General features: G+C 44.1%; 1 protein-coding gene across 1 annotated transcript in view; it reads right to left on the minus strand.

The window, feature by feature from the left end:
- Positions 1-21,223, minus strand: part of TRPC5 (transient receptor potential cation channel subfamily C member 5) — a 99,473-nt gene that overhangs the window by 63,328 nt on the left and 14,922 nt on the right. Inside the window, exon 2 of the mRNA XM_065410760.1 lies at positions 11,485-12,006. Within this exon, the coding sequence (XP_065266832.1) occupies positions 11,485-12,006 (522 nt within the window). The remainder of the gene's footprint in view (positions 1-11,484; positions 12,007-21,223) is intronic.

Genomic DNA, 21,223 nt, shown 5'->3' on the forward strand with positions numbered 1-21,223 from the left:
CAGCAGAATCATGCACAACCGGACACTGTTTGATTTTTTTTAAATAGTTGGAACTGATTACTTAAGCGCCCAGGGTAAAGAAATCATGAAGCACACATTGTTCTTATTCTTAATATTCCAGTTTTGTAAAAAATAAATGTTTAGATGTTTAAAGCACTTACCGCTTGATCCTTCCCCTGAATCTGTGTCCGGGTTACATGCTGGGGAGGGTTGGTAGGGGATCTCTGTAAGGGTGATGAAGAGCTCCTGGCTGTCGGGGAAATCAGCTTGGTAAGCGCTGTCGACTGCCTCGTCCTCCTCATCTCCTTCCTCATCTTCCCCGTCCGCTAACATGTCCGAGGAACCGGCCGTGGACAATATCCCATCCTCAGAGTCCACGGTCAGTGGTGGGGTAGTGGTGGCGGCCGCACCAAGGATGGAATGCAGTGCCTCGTAGAAACGGGATGTGTGGGGCTGGGATCCGGAGCGTCCGTTTGCCTCTTTGGTCTTCTGGTAGCCTTGTCTCAGCTACTTGATTTTCACGCGGCACTGCGTTGCATCCCGGCTGTATCCTCTCTCTGCCATGGCTTTAGAGATCTGCTCATAGATCTTTGCATTCCGTCTTTTGGAGCGCAGCTCGGAAAGCACGGACTCATCGCCCCACACAGCGATGAGATCCAAGACTTCCCAATCAGTCCATGCTGGGGCCCTCTTTCTATTCTGGGATTGCACGGCCATCTCTGCTGGAGAGCTCTGCATCGTTGCCAGTGCTGCTGAGCTCGCCACGCTGTCCAAACAGGAAATGAGATTCAAACTGCCCAGACAGGAAAAGGAATTCAAATTTTCCCGGGGCTTTTCCTGTGTGGCTGGTCAGAGCATCCGAGCTCGGACTGCTGTCCAGAGCGTCAACAGAGTGGTGCACTGTGGGATAGCTCCCGGAGCTATTAGCGTCGATTTCCATCCACACCAAGCCTAATTCGATATGGCCATGTCGAATTTAGCGCTACTCCCCTCGTTGGGGAGGAGTACAGAAGTCGAATTTAAGAGACCTCTATGTCGAACTAAATAGCCACGTGGTGTGGACGGGTGCAGGGTTAATTCGATGTAACGGCGCTAAATTCGACATAAACGCCTAGTGTAGACCAGGCCCTAGATACACAATATATCACTTCTTTCCCCCATTCCATATTTCTCTGTTGTCTTTAGAAAGCAAAATCAATCATGCCCAGTGCCATAGCTTGGGCTTCCAAAGCCCCTCCTATCATCAGCAGAAAGATTGATGCAATCTATGGAGCTAAGAGAAATGGTGTACCCCCTTAATCATTCAAGTATGCTCTTGAGTTCGTGACAATTTCCTTTTACTTTCAACATTCCTTCCCTTCTCTCTGTCCAAGATGTCATTCAGACCAGAGACTAGGGGCAAGAAAATATTAATGAAAAATTATTCTTACCTTTGTTGCCTGATACATGTTACCACTAGTCAAAAAGAATCCTGACAGTGTTATTCATCCATTACTAGATGGTAGCATTACCAAAAATAATGCAGCAAAACCAGAAGCGTTCAATGCATATTTCTGTTCTGTTTCTGAGGATGGTGAAATACTTTCACTCCAACAGTAACTAAGGATGATGATCCTCTGAGCCATGCAGTCCCTTGAAAAGCCAGTTTTAAACGTCTTGCCTTTAAAAAGCACACTAGAAATAGTCAGCTTTGTGTTATTATACCTCTAGGCAATGTTGCATTAAAACAGACAAAACCACTGGAAAATATCTCTGCACCTGACTATCAGCAAAAAAATGTCCTTGGCTCTCCATCAAGAAAACTGAATGGGATTAGAAATAGATATAAACAGTGTACAGTAGATTGGCTTTTATTTTCGCATACTCCACACCCCATCCTTCATGAGCCTGTGATATTTTTATAAGCAAACTGAAGTGCCCTTAGAAATTCTCCAGGTTTACTCAAACTCTCTTGGGGATGCTGCACATCTAATTTGACACACTCAAGACACAGCTGAGCAATATACAGCATGGCTGGAATGATTGTCCATACACTCAAGTAATATATCTCTAGACGCACTTGTCTATATAAAAGTTTTGGGGAAACAGTAACTGAAATCCTTATCTTAGGAAACAACTTTTAAGGCTATGTCCTAAAGTGAAAGTGGTAAAAAATAAAATAAAAACCCCAACAAAACCCATCTGATTCCTTCAGATCTCCTGTCAATGATTTAAAGAGTAAAGTGAGCAATAGCGATTGAGGGTAAGCCTGCCATGAGGGAATTCCATACAGTCCTTTGATCTCTCAGTGAAAGTGTTAAGCCATCCAGGGGTAGATAAAATGCCATTTTCTCTCAGTACGGTAAAAATGGTTTGTGTGGCATTTAAATGGGTCTGATTCTCCCTGGCCTTGCATCTTGTGGAATCATTTACACACGCACATGAAGTGGGCCTGGTTCTCCGCTGTGTCGTCCTTGCATAGTCAACTTCACCTGTCAGTAAAACACGGACACAAAGCACTACCGGTCAGAATACTGATGTTTTGCCCACATTGATTTAGTGCAGTGTAAAGGATTTCACAGGGTGGAAGGCAATTCATAATCAGGCAAAATGGTGCATAACGGCACCAGTCTGGCTTAGCGGCATTTTATGCTCACTTTGCACAGGCGCAAATGACTCCTCAAGGGGCAAGGCAGTGGAGAATCTAGTCCTTTAGATCTGATTCCCAGCTGCCACTTTACACTACTCTGTCAGTGCCTTAAAGTGGGCATAAATTATATTCTCAATCTACCTAAGGTCCCTTTTCACTGCTAGAGCAGTGGAAATGAGAATCAGACCTGTTGTCTTTATAGTTGATTGTGTTTTTAAGTAACTGTCGAGGAAGCCTTTCCCAGACTTGAGGAAGAGCTTTGTGTAAACTGGAAAACTTGTCTCTTTCAGCTTGTCCAATACAAGTTATTACCTCACCCACCTTGTCTCTCTAAGGAAGCCTAGAGTTTTAGAGAAGTGACTTTTTCCCCTTCTCCTCTCAGTATAAATTCCATTGATTTTATAGAGCTTAATTCTTTGGGAAATTGATCTGAGGAACATGGATACAAAACCACCAGATCTAATCAACACATTCATACTGTGCCAAAGCTGCCTTTAATTTTTTTGCACACCATGAAGGAATGTAGCGCAACAATTAGATCCCTTCTGTCTTCTAAATAAATCAAGTTTGCTTGGTATTTTGAAACTCATGGCATGCAACCATTCCACCCTTAGGATTGTTTCCATTGCCAGGAAGATTGAGAGGAACACTGAGCATTACATAGTGGATTTGAACATTTATAAACAAGAGATATGCTATGAAAACCACCCCAGGGCACATTCCAATCTCTCTTATCATAACTGATTCTTCTCCTCCTGTGTAAAGAAGTAATTACCTTCCAGGATGCACATTAGCTTATCCAAAAATAAACAAACAGCTATACGGTTTATTTTTCCCACTCTTTGCCCCCAAAAGGAAAGTGCTCTTACTCAGAAGCTACCTATTTGTCAGTTTATAAAATATTTGCAAATGTAACTTTCTGGCCAAAACAAATGTAGGGCTGTATACGCTGCAGGACTGAAATGACCCATTTTTCTGCCATTGTGAAGATAAAACAAGTATCTGTGTTAGAGACACAACAGAGTCTTAAGGAAGAAAGGTGCTAGCAGATAACAATGTTTCTAGTTCCCTTCTTGTCTGCAGTGATTTCATGTTATACATCAACTCCAGCCACAGGATGGGGGGACTCAGATAGAGACATAGGGATGCAATTTTCAGGTAGAGAGACTGGTGACAAGGCCAATGAGATGCATATTAGAGCATCCCCCAGAGAAGAATGCATTGCACTGATTCAGGTAGGTGCTAGCTAAGCCACTGGGACAGTTTCCTCCAACTCACTCGGTAGAGTTGCAACCCATGGTGGACAGCAAGGGTCTTGTGACAAGTCTTGACGTAGGTGGTGTGACTACCACGTGCGTTCAGCCCCAAGGGGGGAGAGGCTTGGTTAATTTTTTGCTAGAACTTGGCCCAGATAGCCAGAGTTTCAAATGTATTTAGGTGCCCTAACATGCATAGAGGTGCCTAATGGGATTTTCAAAAGCACTTACACAATTAAGGGCCTACCTCCCATTGATTTCAGTGGCATCTTGGCAACTAGGCCCAGAATTTTAAAGAATTTAGGCATTGTGGAGCTCAGCATTGCAACACCTAAGTGAATTAGGCTCCCAAGTGCCTACATCCCTTTTAAAAATGAGATTTAGGCACCTACATTGATTAAGCAGTGCAGTGCTTGACACAGCAGCACCTAAATACTTTTAAAAATCTGAGTCCTAAAATGATTAGGCACTTTTAAAAATCTCACTAAGCACCTCGCTGCATCTTTAAGTACCTTAATGCCTTTGAAAATCTCACTGACTGGCTCAGCACAGAAACGGTCAAGACTTCAATAAGCAAGAACTGCCTGTGGCCTTGGCCATCTTTTCTCATTATGATTCTTTTAACGGCACATTCAGAATTATGGAGTGTTTAAACTGTAGTGAGAACTTGAACTTCTGTTCCTTTCACACAGCCCCAGAACAAAGGCAGCACACTGGGAGCAAATCTGCAGTTCCAGAACTGGGGTGTGATGAAGGGGGAAAAAACGTCAGTCGGGGGAAGTCTGCAGCACTATGAACAGATGAATACATTGAATAATATATCTGGGGTATAATTGGCCTGATTCTGATCTTGCACCAGTATGAATCACCAGTAACTCAAAGATCAATCCTCCACTTAAACATATGATGGGTCTAGGTAACCTCAGCACCCTGTTTTGGAGGGAAAGGCTCCTAAATAAATGAATGGAGCTATCCTATCTCCTAGAACTGGAAGGGACCTAGAAAGGTCATCAAGTCCAGCCCCCTGCCTTCACTAGCAGGACCAAGTACTGATTTTTGCCCCAGATCCCTAGGTGGCCACCTCAAGGATTGAGCTCACAACCCTGAGTTTAGCAGGCTAATGCTCAAACCACTGAGCTATCCCTATCCTCTATGGACTCAGTTAGAAAGTCTTGAGAATGTATCTACATAATTAAGGTAAAGTGGACTCAAACCACATTCCTTGGAAACCTTTCATACTCACCACACTCAATTAAATAAAAAGCGGTGTGGCATTTTCAGCAGTAATTAGGCTACAATTGACTTGGGGTTATGTACTGCTGAAGATGGGGACAGATGCTATTGATCAAGGTGTAGCAGGGTGGTTACCCCGCTCCTGCCCTGATGGGCTTAAAACAGCCCTAGGAGAGGGCTGTGGCAGGGAAAGCAGCTAATAGGCTGATTGGGGAAGCAGCCGCACATGGGCCACACCCCAATCAGGCCTCAGCTGGCCCTATATAAGAGGCTGGGAGGCAGGAGCTCAGCAGTCTCTTTCTAGCTGTAGAGGGAGATGGACCTGGCTGCAGGGGACCTGAGTGGAGCAGGGCTGGGGAAAGGCAGAGGAGCTGGGGAGGCTCCAGCCTGGAAAGCCCCAGGCTGCGGCCTACCAGAAGGCCAACGGGTACTGGGGGTTGCAGAGGGCAGCCCAGGGGTAGGAAAAGGCAACAGGTCCAAACCCAACCTTGCCAGTGATGAGTAGGCTGATACTGCAGTCTGCCCCAGGGTGAGGGGCTAGACAATGACTGGCAGTAGACTTATCCTGAAGTGAGGTGGGGATAGTGGGTGGAGGTTCCCCGGGGAGGGGAGACCTTGAGAGAAAGGGGTTACTGCCAAGGGGCACCACCCCAGATAACAGGGCACCGGGTCTGGGAGGGACATGGGGGTCAAGCGACAGCGGCCTGCAGAGGGTGCCCCAGAGGCTGGATGAGCTAATTCCCAGAGACAACCAGCAGGAGGCACTGTAGGGGTGAGCCATCGCACGTTTACACAAGGCAACTTAAACTATCTGTAACAGTAGGGCCAAAAATACTTCCCCTGACTTATCAGGATGTTGTGAGGCTTATTTCATTAGCATCTGCAAAGTGCAATGGCTCCTTAAAATGACTGTCAGCTCTTTGGGGAAAGGACGGTCATTATCTGGCCCCTAGCACAATGGGGCCCTGGCCTGATTGGCCTCTAGGTACTGTTGCAATATAAACATTAAATTACAGCAAAGGTGATAGAGGAATGCAAAGTATTGTTCTGATTGCCCATGTATATTGCCAAGCAGCGAATCCTAACAAATGAAATTAAGTTAAGTCAAGATACTATACATGTAAAGATATGGGGCCAAATTTTCAGTTGACTGCCTTACCTGAGCTCACAAACTTTGAAGCACTATTAAAGGTAAAGGAGGCCACTGAAATTGACAGCTGAGAAGCAAGGGGTGATTGCACTGTGGACTCCTGGAGTGCCAGATTGCTACCGATCAGTCGGAAATCATTTTGGAGTTGGAATATCCATAATATGGGCAGGTGTGCAGGGTCATTAATCATCTCCTGCTACACAGGCCGGTGACTCTTGGCAATGCACAGGACATAGTGGCTGGATTTGCAGCAATGGGGTTCCCGGACTGCCATCGGGTGATAGCACACATATCCCTGTTTTGGCTCCAGCCCACCGTACCACATTAAAAAAAGGCGCAAAAATTATGGGATACAGATGGCATTATGGGTGGAGAAAGTTGCAGGAGGGAAACTTGACCTCTTTCTCTCAGCCCCCTTGCCGCGCAACTTGTGTGTCCCCTACAATGCATTACAAAATTCCCCAAAAGGGCATTACAAAATTCCACCACAGGGTAGCGCATGGCACACTGGGATACCCACCCATGATGCACTGCACTTTGTGTTGACACAAGCACTCCTGGTGAGGATGCACAGAGCTGATGCAAGCAGTCAAGTCTGCATATGCTGAAGTGATATATTAATTGTGGCAGCTTTATGCAGAAATAACCTGCATTGACTAAAGTTTGTAGACATGGCCTGCGACTGCCACATCATTTATCGTTAACATAATATTTGCTACCAATGGAGAGAAAGCTTCCCTGACTCAGGGCCAGGCAGTAAGTTCACACATGGAATAGCATAGTACGGCTACTGGGTAAGGCTCTCAATGGAAGCATTGCCATCTGTAATGAGCCTTCACTAGGGCTTCTCTAGCAATCATGAATAATGATCTGTCCCTGTGTCAATACATGTCTAGAGCCTGCTATGTTTTTGCTGGGCTAGGCAAGGAGGGATTGAGAGATATTTAAACACAGAAGCCTGTTATAGTCAGGGGTCCATGCTTGCGTACAAGACGCCCGCTGACTTTGGAGCTAGTGGGGCAAGGTAGCACCATTTTATGCTCCTACTCATAGGAAAAGCCTCCTAAAAACAAGTGCTCTCTCCTTCTTCCTCTCTGTCCCTCTGGAAAGTGCTTTTAGTCCAATCTTTTTCAATTAAGATAAAAGGCGTTTCCCCATGTCTGTCACCAAATGTCCCTATTTACAGTTTTTACATGTTGGCAAGGATGTTTATATGTTGCCTGATGATTTGTTTTTATTATCATTATTATGATAAGAAAATTGCGCAACAATTAGAAACATGCTGTGGGTGGGCTGTTTGTATTCATCACTTGTTTGCAAACAGCAGGGAGCTGTGGGGGTAGATCAGGGTTGTTGTTGTTTCCCTTTGGAGGCACATTCATTCTGGCCCTATGCAGCCAGACATTGCAAACGGAAACTGCACTGATTTAACATGACAGTTCAGTGCTTGTGTTCCACTTGACGTCATTTACACACGGGAATTGACATACGCACGCCAGTGAAACATACGGAGTTACACAGCCAGTCAAACCCAACCGAAAAAAGCAGCAGAAAAATGTCAAAAAACAATTAAACAAATTACAGCTTTACAAAGTGTCAATACAGTGCAGCCTCCCATTGCAAATAATGGCTCATACTTAATCCAGATCCATGCTGTTTCGCTACTAACAAAACACAAGGCCCAGTCTCTTTACAGACTCCTGCTTGAGCGCTTCTGAAGAGCAGCAACAGGATAAATGCATGTCCTGAGACACCTGGAATCTGTAGTGATCTAAGGCAGTGGTTCTCAACCAGGAGTCCACAGAAGTCTTCCAAGGGCATCAACTCATCTAGATATTTGCCTAGTTTTACAACAGGCTACATAAAAAGCACTAGCGAAGTCAGTACAAACTAAAATTTCATACAGACAAACTGAGAAAGTCAGCAATTTGTCAGTAACACTGACACTTTTGTATTTTTATGTCTGATTTTGTAAGCAAGTAGTTTTTAAGTGAGGTAACACTTGGGGTACACAAGACAAATGAGACTCCTGAAAGAGGTACAGTCATCTGGAAAGGTTGAGAGCCACTAATCTAAGGTATGGTTCTTAGCTCAGAAAAGCATGCTGCCAAGCACCATTCCGGTAAAAATAAGGCCCAATCCTATAAGGTGACAGGCAATCTACACTCGCATTGAGGTCCATTGGGGGAAGTGGAAGGCGCCCTATGCTTTGAAGGCTTACTCCCCAAAATCCTGGTGGGACTGCTGAAAATAAGGAACTGTTGTGGTCTAATCAGTGTGCTTATTTATACTGTAGTTACATAACAACCTACCCTTGCCACTTTACACCATTTACGATCCCCACTGTAATTACCTTTAAGGGTGCCACCAGCTGGAGTTTTTGTGGGACTGCCCTGATTTTGACAAGGCCATTCCAGTTTCTCCACTGCATCACTCATAAAAATATGAAAATAAATAGAGTAAATTATTTTTTTCTCCTCCCAGTTCCAGTCACAGCTTCCAACAGAAAAGCTCTTCCAGTTGAAGGATCTGGCTGCCTATCTGATCTGTCTTAGTGTTTTTTATAGCGTCCATCACCATAATAGCTAAGCATGTAGGGGGAACATTTTCAAAAATCCCTAACTGATTTAGAAACCTAAGTCCCATTGGCATTGAGGCTTCAAAGTCACTTAAGTTCTTTTGAAAGTTTTATCTGTAGTATCTAAGGCGATCTGGGCAGGAGTGGCCAGCTGCTCCAGTGTTCCAGAACACATTTCAGTAGGGAACTCCAAAGCAGCAGCAGCAGCTAGAATTCATTTTAACAGTTGGGTAGCTACTGTCTATGAGATGTGCCCTTAATAAATAACACCTAAATGTAGTGTGAGTCACTCCTAAAAGCTGCCACTGTGCAACTCGAGTGCTTGGCTTCCAGTATGTCAAAGCTTCTCAGTCTACAGCAGTAATATCATGATGATGCTGACGTCTGTGATGTAACGGCAATGCGTCGTGATGAAGTGATGCCACATTAAATGTTAATGACACCCCATTACCACACTGAAAAACATCACAATGTGACATGACATAATTGTCTAGTGGGACTGTGACCTTATTTAACTTATTCAGTGAAAGCCTGGCCCGACTGAAGTCACAGGAAATTTTGCCACTGAGTTGAACATAGCCAGGATTTCATCCATTGTGTCTCCCAGGTCCACTTAAACGATTCCCAAACTCCATCAGTGTGAGCAAAATCACAAATCCATATGAAGAATAACTGGCATGGCAGTATTTCACTCTTAGTCCAACCTATAGCTTATAAGTGTAGCAATCTGTTATCATGTGCCAGATATGGCCAAACTTGAGGCTCTAGCCTTGCTCTTTGCTTCTGGGGCTATGTGCTCTGCAGAGATAGCAGGCCATGGGTAGAAGATGGGAAAGATGCATCTTCCACCACTCTGCAATTTTCCCTCTGGTAACGTGGAGCCGACTTTATGGGCTATGGAATGTGTCATGTTGAGCTCTCCTCATCCAGGACAATGGCATAACGCAGGGTCTTAAGTGGAGGGAGGACAGTAAAAAAATCGGGTGATTAGATAGGCTTTGAAGCTTCAAGGAGGCTTTAGAAAACCCTCCACCCTCCCAGGTGGAAAACAAATGCGATGGACAGTAAAATAAATTAAACTCCTTAACCAGGTCTTTCCCTTTCCAACCCAGGGATGTCACAGGCAAATGGCAATTGATATATAATCTATTGAGTTCAGTCCTTGGTTTGGGAACAGAAAGAAAATCCAGAGTCAACTAATGAAACCATGTCCATAGAACTAATGAAACCATGCATTTTACTAGAGTTAGATTCATAGCCCTTGTCTATTGAATGGTACTGAAGTGTCTCTGGATGTACAGGGCTTTTGGATGGCTCTCTCTCTCTCATGTTTTAGCAGAAGCATTACTTCCTTTTTCTGGCACTAAAGGCAGTAGTTTCCATTTCTGGGAAATTTTTCTGAGTCCCTAGAGCTTGGATGAAGCAGAGCCGAAGAATCAAACTGGGGTTTTTCAGGTGTGAAGTAATATTTGCATGGCTCTGTAGACAAAGGTCCTGTACCCAAATGTGAGAAATATAAGTTTAAACTAGTATTTGCTTAGTAGCAACTGTGATCATTAAGGTTGCAAATTGTCCACCATTACCCTTGTTAACAACATGCCCATAACTTTAATTGTGCAGTCACACGGGTTTGTGCATTTAGTATGTATGTAACAGGAATTTGGATATTGTAGGCCACACTTGAACTGGTGGAATAGGGGCCAATAAGATGCCTCCAAAAATATTGTTATGCGTCTCCTTTTGTCAAGGGCTTTTTCCTTCCTTTTCCAGATTTTTCCCCTTCTTCCTACCAGCAGTAGTGAAATGAGGGAGCCCATCTATAGCTCACAACTTTGAACACTGTTTGCAAATGCATTCGCAACCAGAGTGCCCACCAAGGGCACAGAGTCACGGTTTGTGCTTCACTTGAGTGTGTTGCAAACAAAACAGGGTGAGCATTAGGGATATGAAACACACCAGAATCATCTTCCTTAAGGCGCCTTCTTTGTGAGGCCTACTCAAGGCTTATTAAAATCCTCTCTGATTTTCTTCACATCTCATCACTGCAGAACTACTTAGGGACACTGAGCCTATTGTAGTCACATCCTCTCAAATTCAAATCCACGGGCTCTGAGAAGTAGTGGGATGATGAGAGCTGTTGATACTAGCAGGAGTTCCCTTGCACAGGCAGTCTTGCCACTAGAAAGGCCCAGGGCTTGGACTTTAGTGAGAATAGGAAGATTACTGAGCGTGCCTGGAAGGGGATTTGGTGCTAGCATCTTTAGTAATCATTAAAGGCTTCTTAGATAGCTATGGGCACAGTTTTAATTGAAGTCTGACACACATCTGTCCTAGACAGAAAATGAGGTACTCAATCAATGCTAAAGCAGGATGGCAAATACCTAATCTTGATCTTGTGGCGCTGCACCTCTCCCTGGGGATGCTGTGGGCCCTGAGCGCTCATTGATTTCAGTTGTCATTGAGGGTGGGTGGGTTTAGAACCAGCTCTTGTAGCTCTACTTGCACCTGGTCTTCCTTTCAATCCAAATACGGTCACAGTCCTGGTGTTCCCTCAGTGAACACAAGGTAGGCCAGGAAATAAGTCATTTTACCCAACACACGTGGCTTTGGCAAACCCCCACATTAAGATGACTCTTACCTCTTTCTGATGATACTTTATTGCTACCTTTAGCTTTGCCAAATCATGACATTTTTGGGGATCCAGCTCCTCGCTCTGATCATCCCTGTGGTTGAGAATGATCTCCAGTTCCCTGGAGCTCCGTGCCTGGTCCAAAAGGTCCTTAGCAAAACGTTTGCACTGCTGGGAAAGCTCTTCGTATTCAGCCTTGAACTCATTCTCCACTTTGCTGAGCTCCTTTAGCTCCCAGCCCAGCCGGAAGGCTGTCAAAATAGGGTCCTCACTCGATAAGGCAATCAACGAAGGGCTGGCCAAGGCTTTGTAGATGTTCAGCCTTGACCTGGAATGCCTCAGGCTGTCCACCTCGGAACTGGAGACACATTCCACGCAGTTGCATCTGATCTGGTGGGGGCGCGGTATTGTTACCCGTCTTTGGACAAGCAGTTTGATGATTTCGTAGTTGTTGGTGTGGGCCGCCAACATTATTGGGGTGATATCAGGGGTGAATTCTGAAAACTGGGTGTCCATCATCAAGGTAGGGACCTACACATAACAAATAAATACATAATAATAATAATAATAATAACAATTAATAATTAATCATCTCATTCAGGGGAGTAGGAAATAGACATTCATCTTGTGTAGTTATACTAAACATGGTCATTCATAATATTCCACATTCAGCAAACCGTATTTACTCCCCATTCAGGCAGAAGTGCCCAGTGCCTCACTGCAGCAATCCATGGCCCTTTAATTCACATGCTGGTATAAAGGTTGCTCAATAGCCCATGTTCATTTTTATAAAGGAAGTTGATGGAAAGAAGATCCTAGTTCATAAATTGCTACTGAAAGGACAGCTGGGTTTGTGAGAGAAAGGCCCAGGGAACCTCACAAAAGGAGAGCCCCCCCAAAAACAATCAATATATTATTATTATTTATTTATAATACAGTAGTGCCTCAGAGTCCCAGTCATGGACCAGGACTCCACTGTGCAAGGTGCTGTACAAACACAGAATAAAATGACGGTCCCTAGTTGAGCAAAGGGGTTGCTAACTTTTTCCCTACTCTTTTAGTAGGAACAACTCTCCAAAGGAGGAGAATGTTTCATAAATGCCCTCAGGTCACATTTTTTAAAAGGTTTGAAAAATATTAAATGTAAAATTAATGAGCCACAATCTACTACCAATCAGCCACTACAGGGTGTGCGTTATTCGGCTACTGGTACAATTTTCAAGTAGTTAAAGGCCCAGGGCTGAAGCTGAGGTTAATGTTCACTCTATTGTGATTCATTACCAGGGCCGTAGCAACAAAGAACGTGGCCCCCTCCGAACGGTGGCCCCCTCCGAACATATGTCCGGGCGGGGCCCCTTACAATGCAGAAACTGGAATGCGGTATTTATTTTGCCACTTTTAGGGGCCCCCTTCCTTGCGGGGCCCCCTCCGGTCGGAGGGTACGGAGGGCGCTCGCTACGCCTCTGTTCATTACTATATTCAGAGTGCAGAATTATACTGAAATGCTCATACAGACCCACGCCTCAGTGTGTTTCCATTTGCAGCATAGGTAGCTCTTTTTGTTGTGTGTTAATAATCACTCAAGCGTACTGTATTTCATGTACCCTCCGCACTCACTCCTGTGGCTGACATTCTGCTGCTGAAAGTGTGATTGCAGGTTATGGTGAATAGCAGGCACATTTCCCGCTTGTGATTGTCAGAGGCATTTCACAGAAGGATTTTAATGACAAGAAACATTACTCAGTCCATTAAAAAAAACACTCGAGCTAGTTAATAATCCTTTTATCTGACACCTGTAACATGATGTAATGGTGGTTGTGAGCAGCAGTGATTGAACGTGGGCATCTAAAACCCACATCTGGGTATGGAAATAGTATGGCGGGCCATGAATGCTCATGAAATTAGGGGTTGGGGTACGGGAGGGGGTGAAGGCTCCGGCTGGAGTTGTGGGCTCTGGGGTGGGTCCAGAAATGAGGAGTTCAGGGTGCAGGAGGGGGCTCCGGGCTGGGGTGGGGGAGTGGAGTGTGGAGGGGGGGTGAGGGTTCCGGCTGTGGGTGCAGGCTCTGGGGTGGGGTGTGGATGAGGAGTTTGGGGTGTAGGAGGGTGCTCTGGGAGGGGACTGGGGGGGTTTGGAGGGCAGGAGGGGGATCAGGGTTGGGGCATGGGAGGGGGTCAGGGGTGTAGGCTCCAGGCGGCGCTTACCTCAAGCAGCTCCCAGAAGCAACGGCATGTCCCCCCTCTGGCTCCGACGCGGAGGCATAGCCAGGCAGCTCTGCACGCTGCCCTATCTGCAGGTGCTGCCCCTGTAGCTCCCATTGGCCATGGTTCCAATGGGAGCTGTGGAGGCAGCATGCGAAGCCCCCTGGCTGCCCCTACGCATAGGCGCTGGAGGGGGGACATGCTGCTGCTTCCAGGAGCCGTGCAGAGCCACAGCACGCACGGAGCAGGGCAAGCCCCAAGCTGGAGCGCCGGAGCGGGGAAAGCCCCGGACGCCACTCCCTGGCAAGAGCTCGAGGACCAGATTAAAACATTTGGAGGGCCAGATGTGGCCCCCGAGCCATAGTTTGCCCACGCCTGCTTTAGTAGACTCATAAACCTCTATGCAGTCCAGCCACTAGAGCAGGATTGAAAGCCAGAGAGGTACACTTGGGGCTACCGTCTGTAATAATTTCCCCCAAACATGCAAAAGGCTAGGTGGGTTGGGTGTGCTGCTGGTGAGAATGGCAAAGCAGATGACCAAGCTGGCTAGAAGTGCCTGTGCTTGCAAATATAACAAGGTGCCGGCCTGGTTACAGCAAAATAGGAGTTAATTCTCCAGCAAGCCACACCCAGACAGGTGGAAAGAATTGTGTTAACAAGGCAGAGCTCCTGACTGAAGGCAATCAGGAGCTAAGGGCTTACACCCGGGAATCCTATAAAAATGGCTCACTGGGTGCACTGAGGGCAGGAGTGGGGGGATGGTTAATGGGGGGGGGGAAGGGAAGGGAAGGGAAGGTCATGTCATGATTGTTTAAGAAAGCTGTATCTGTTTTCTCTTTGTTAAACAAGGTGATTATTGTCTTTTAAGAAACCTATTAAGCTCTTGGCAATAAATAGCATGGAGGGAAGCTCTCTTTGCAAGAACAACAAGGAGTCTGGTGGCACCTTAAAGACTAACAGATTTATTTGGGCATAAGCTTTCGTGGGTAAAAGCCTCACTTCTTCAGATGCATAGAGTGAAAGTTACAGATGCCGCTGCATCTGTAACTTTCACTCTATGCATCTGAAGAAGTGAGGCTTTTACCCACAAAAGCTTATGCCCAAATAAATCTGTTAGTCTTTAAGGTGCCACCAGACTCCTTGTTCTTTTTGTAGATACAGACTAACACGGCTACCCCCCTGATACTCTTTGCAAGGTTTTTGCTGGTTGCTCACTCTGCCAGTTTAGTAATCTACCTTTCTAAATGGCAAATGAAAGGTACAGAGTACACTTGGCCACATTTACTAGAGTTTCAATCCTAAAATAAAATGCATGTATGAATACATAATAACCGAGTTATTTCTCTCTCTTGTATAGTCAGTAGCTATTGGCTACAATACCCAGATCCTAGGCTTCAAATTTGAAAAGAAACTATTTTCCCCTATGTAAACCCCATTATGATCAGGTGACAGGTTTAATTTGCTTCTTTCCTGATTGAATGTGCTGTATCTAGAATTGTAAAGGGAGCATATTCAGCCTTCTATGAATGATTGATTCAGGTTTCTTTAAGTAAAAGACATTTGCAGACAAAATAGTGACACAAATGGGGAAGGAGCCAAGCCAAGCTACCCTGGACCTTAGCAGGCTTTCAGAATTGGACATCTTAGCCCTGATCCATTATTATTATTGTCTGCATAACAGTAGAGCCTAGACATCCAAACCAGGGTTGGAACTCTGTGCTAGGCATAATACAAACACATAGAGAGAGACAGTCCCTGCCTGGAAGAGCTTACAATCGAAAGCGACAGAGAGTGCGAAGGGAAACAGAAGCACCGGCAGCTCTGGGTATTGCCCAAGGTCACACAGCAGTTCACTGGCAACGTGAGGAATAGAACCCATGTCTCCTGATTTCCTTTGTAGTACCTTAAGCACTTACAACTTGGGTCCATCTCTAATTACAGCTGTATTACAAACCAAAGCAGCAATAGAGAGACACCTGGGGAAAATGAGGGCTGCGATGAACCTTTTTTTTTTTTTCTTTCTTTCTTTTTTCTTTTCATTCCTAATTGATCTACGCTAAAGGCAGTAGGCTGGCCAAAAATCTTACATTTTGTGACTTTTTGGTGCTTTTGCATCAGGCCTTGCTGGTTTTCAAACACAGATCTTGGTCTGTGACTCTTCTGTTTAAAAGTTGGCATTATTGCAGAGAAATCCTCTGCTGATAATGCAATATTTGATGTATTGTCATTGGAGTAATTGCTGATGCTCAGTCTGTGGCTCAGCATATATTTGCATTGTTCTCACAGGTTGAGCTCATGTTTAGGTCAGGTTATTCCACAGTTTAGGCTAAATTACAGTGATGGAAGTAGAATAGGAATAAATTATTTTACTCCAAAGACTGTGCTAAACTCTCCCAAGGTTATTTTCATTAAGTGACCTGAATAACAAATTCTTTTCCATTAACCTCATCCCCTGACACAAGCTGTTATGCTGAATCCCTCAGAACCCCACTGTCAGTTCTCACATAACAGCATGTGCCTTTCCTACATTTTATCTCGGTAGTGTCAGCTTCAGAAATTAAAACTACCATTTATAACAACTGATTGAACACTTATTAACATCTTCCTTGAGTTAATCCTCACGAGGCTGGGCTACTCACCCACCACCTCATTGCCTTTTTTGACGATCCTGCAATGAGTGATAATTGGATTTTTTAACTAATTCCTGTCCTATTTTGGAAACATTGCAGTTTTCCCTCACATGGAATCATTGCTCAATCTACTTCCAAGTTTTCAAACCACCAGCAGAAACATTGTTTTATTCATCATTGGAAAGGCAACATGTTCTAGTAAACAATGCACAGGACAGGGAGAACAAGGGCTTGATTCCAGTCCAGGCTGTAACGTTGAGCAAGTCACTTGACCTCTCTGACTCAGTTTCCTCCAGCTACAAGAAAAAGATAATATGCTCTTTATAACATGCTTTAAGATCCTTAGATGACAGACACTCTATACATGCTGAGTAGTTATTCCTTTCCACAGTTAGAAGATGAAGACTACTAGACTACACTACACCTCATAAAGCAATAACTTCCGTCCCTCAAGATGAACCACAGTGAAGAACCTCAAAACCAAAGCTATTCATCTAGAAGAGTATGTGGGTCTGATCTAGCCACTGTCTGTTTTGTCATAGGTTGGATTCAGAACCACAAGGGGTTTATTTTGAAGTTCTTGTTTGGACAGAGCTGGGAACAATTGTTCTTATGAGATTTTTGGCCCAAGATGATGATCCTGTTCTCTTTCCAGGCCCTTCTCAAGATTCACTTCTACTGTGGAACCTACAGGAAATTGCTAGCTGATAACGACTAATCAGGTGGCCAGCAGGGATTACTGGGACTGTTTATTAATTATTTATTGCACTAAAAGAAAACCTGCCAAATTGTTCAAATACTGACCCTGGGCAGCTACCTTTTCTTAGGACAGTTACCCTCATCTTGTTACACCCACTTGTTGTATCTTCTTTTGACCTAGAAGGACCCACCTATTACTATGTGATGGTGCAGCACCCTGCAAAATAGGGCCCTGATCTAATTGGATATAGAGGCACTCTTGGAATACAATTCAAAAAGTAAATAATAATCTCCTGAGAATGCTAATCATGTGACATTTCCCCCTATTAAAGATAGCAGAAAACACCTGAGATAAAGTGAGCAGGAAAGATTTCCACCATTTGGGCCTGAAATTCACAAGAAGAGTTCACAAGATTTCAGTGCCATCAAACCCAAGCTCCAGTACTAGCTCTGATTCAACTTCAAACCTGAATCTTCACCAGCAAGACTGCACAGTTTTGCCCCAGTCTATATTTCCGAACCTATCACACACCCCTTTGCTCTGCCAATGAAACCAGACTTGACATCTCATTTAATTCTTTCTCCCATCTTCACGGCTTTCTCTGAGGAGTAGAGAATGAGATAAGGAAAGTCAAACAAAACCTAAGCTTGGACTCTTCTCTGGGCTTCCCAGTACATCTTGTTTTAGCTTTATCTACCTCTTAGTCTGTACGCTTCTTGGGCCAGGGACAGGCTGTATATCTGTGTCCTGTATAGCACAGAGGGTATTAGCATGTTGATAGTGCTTGCAAATAATCAGTAATAATGTTGACCTGAACCTTACCTGATCTGGATTCATCAGCTACTCAGCTCATCTCTAATTCATAAATCAGCTATACTGGACTAGTGTAAAAGTGTGATATGAACGTTTACTTAATGTGGCTGTTTCCCACCACTTAATTAATATCTGATAGAATGAAAATCTAAAGGGTTTCCTGATTCAGAGTGCAATGCATCACTAGACAAAAGATCCCCTGGTACAATCTCATGTATAGGTCCAACTACAACACTTGAAAACAAAACACGACAAAATCAGAGTCTGGATAATCTACTGACCAATGAACCTTTATTTGTAGTATATCAATTTTCTATGCACAATTGTAAAGGAGCCACATGCTATCAACTGCCACAAATGGCCTAGCCAGCATCTGTAGGTCTAAAACAAAGGATTTTGCAGCATAAACTCTCATCACCTGTGAAACTTGAGAGACCATAGTCACAGTGTGGCTGGGAAGATACCTTAACACTGGTTGTCAGTTCAGAATCACTATCCTGTTTGTGACACTTATAGATTCTGTTCTGAAAATAGAGAGACATGGGGGACAGACAGAGTCAGTGTTAGACTACAGAGCAGCTATTGGCAACAAGGGCTTGAAAACACATACGGGATCATGTAGACATACAGTGACTTTTCTGATCCCACCTCCCTGCCTGCATCTATGATACAGACTTTCTGGACCAAAAAGGTGTTTGTGTCTTTTTCTATTGTGGGGCTCTTGAAAAATGCAACATTAGCTGATACAATGAAGAGGATGCTAAACATCAGTTTTAAGCAGTGATTCCAGAGATACTGATTTCAAGGCCCTATCATCTAGTCAGATACACCTAGAGAGGCTCTTTACAGGGCTAAAACAGTGACAATGCAGTAACAATGTATAAACACAGTGGTTGATTTTTCAATACAGAGCAATTCATTGAGTGAAATTACAGGGTTAATTAATAAAACATGGTGAATGCCACCATCTATTTGGTGACAAGAAAAAAGTTCTAGGCTTGTCTTTAGACTTGTCATGAACATCTTTTAACTCTGGCACTAAGAGTACTCAGTTGTAGGCAAGCTTTCAGCCATATTAGCCTGATCTTCAGTGGTCTGACTCCAGTAACTTCAATGGAGCTAAGCTAATATGCTCAACTGAGGATGTTGCCACTGGGACAAATTCTGCTTTCAAACTGCATCAGTGTAAACCCAAACATGTCCATGTACCTCAGATTTACAATGGCATAACTGAGAGCAAAATTTGGATCTATACCATTTTCAGCACACTGTAGTAGCCAATCACTAATCAAAGGTAGACAGGGTAGGCCCACTGCTTAGTGAAGAGGGAGAAACAGTAACAGGAAACTTGGAAATGGCAGAGATGCTTAATGACTTCTTTGTTTCGGTCTTCACCGAGAAGTCTGAAGGAATGCCTAACATAGTGAATGCTAATGGGAAGGGGGTAGGTTTAGCAGATAAAATAAAAAAAGAACAAGTTAAAAATCACTTAGAAAAGTTAGATGCCTGCAAGTCACCAGGGCCTGATGAAATGCATCCTAGAATACTCAAGGAGCTAATAGAGGAGGTATCTGAGCCTCTAGCTATTATCTTTGGAAAATCATGGGAGACGGGAGAGATTCCAGAAGACTGGAAAAGGGCAACTATAGTGCCCATCTATAAAAAGGGAAATAAAAACAACCCAGGAAACTACAGACCAGTTAGTTTAACTTCTGTGCCAGGGAAGATAATGGAGCAAGTAATTAAGGAAATCATCTGCAAACACTTGGAAGGTGGTAAGGTGATAGGGAACAGCCAGCATGGATTTGTAAAGAACAAATCGTGTCAAACCAATCTGATAGCTTTCTTTGATAGGATAACGAGTCTTGTGGATAACGGAGAAGCTGTGGATGTGGTATACCTAGACGTTAGTAAGGCATTTGATACGGTCTCGTATGATATTCTTATCGATAAACTAGGCAAATACAATTTAGATGGGGCTACTATAAGGTGGGTGCATAACTGGCTGGATAACCGTACTCAGAGAGTTGTTATTAATGGTTCCCAATCCTGCTGGAAAGGCATAACGAGTGGGGTTCCGCAGGGGTCTGTTTTGGGACCGGCTCTGTTCAATATCTTCATTAACGACTTAGATATTGGCATAGAAAGTACGCTTATTAAGTTTGCGGATGATACCAAACTGGGAGGGATTGCAACTGCTTTGGAGGACAGGGTCATAATTCAAAATGATCTGGACAAATTGGAGAAATGGTCTGAGTTAAACAGGATGAAGTTTAACAAAGACAAATGCAAAGTGCTCCACTTAGGAAGAAAAAATCAGTTTCACACATACAGAATGGGAAGAGACTGTCTAGGAAGGAGTACGGCAGAAAGGGATCTAGGGGTTATAATGGACCACAAGCTAAATATGAGTCAACAGTGTGATGCTGTTGCAAAAAAAGCAAACATGATTCTGGGATGTATTAACAGGTGTGTTGTGAGCAAGACACGAGAAGTCATTCTTCCGCTCTACTCTGCTCTGGTTAGGCCTCAGCTGGAGTATTGTGTCCAGTTCTGGGCACCGCATTTCAAGAAAGATGTGGAGAAATTGGAAAGGGTCCAGAGAAGAGCAACAAGAATGATTAAAGGTCTTGAGAATATGACCTATGAAGGAAGGCTGAAAGAATTGGGTTTGTTTAGTTTGGAAAAGAGAAGACTGAGAGGGGACATGATAGCAGTTTTCAGGTATCTAAAAGGGTGTCATAAGGAGGAGGGAGAAAACTTGTTCACTTTAGCCTCTAAGGATAGAACAAGAAGCAATGGGCTTAAACTGCAGCAAGGGAGGTCTAGGTTGGACATTAGGAAAAAGTTCCTAACTGTCAGGGTGGTTAAACACTGGAATAAATTGCCTAGGGAGGTTGTGGAATCTCCATCTCTGGAGATATTTAAGAGTAGATTAGATAAATGTCTATCAGGGATGGTCTAGACAGTATTTGGTCCTGCCATGCGGGCAGGGGACTGGACTCGATGACCTCTCGAGGTCCCTTCCAGTCCTAGAATCTATTAATCTAATCTATGAATAAGTCACTCTCCCTTCCTGATGAGAATGAAAGAAGTAAGATGAGGCAGTTGATGTTTAGACAAAGAGAGAGGGTAACCAATGCATAGTCTCCTCTCCTGATCCCAGCAGGATGCTGTTAAGAATTAGATAGCTTGTGTTTATACCTCTTGTGTTTTAAATTAAATTCAACCTCCTGGTTTGCTCTTAACTGAGGCAAGGGACACAACTTAAGAGGAACCTACTGGAACAAGAATCCAGTTTGGAAGGCTCATCTCATGTCGTAAGGAAGTTTTAATTCCATTATCAGAGGGGTAGCCATGTTAGTCTGTATCCACAAAAACAACGAAGAATCCGGTGGCACCTTAA

Source organism: Emys orbicularis, chromosome 9 (assembly GCF_028017835.1).
Source record: "Emys orbicularis isolate rEmyOrb1 chromosome 9, rEmyOrb1.hap1, whole genome shotgun sequence".
Classification (NCBI taxonomy): Eukaryota; Metazoa; Chordata; order Testudines; family Emydidae; genus Emys; species Emys orbicularis.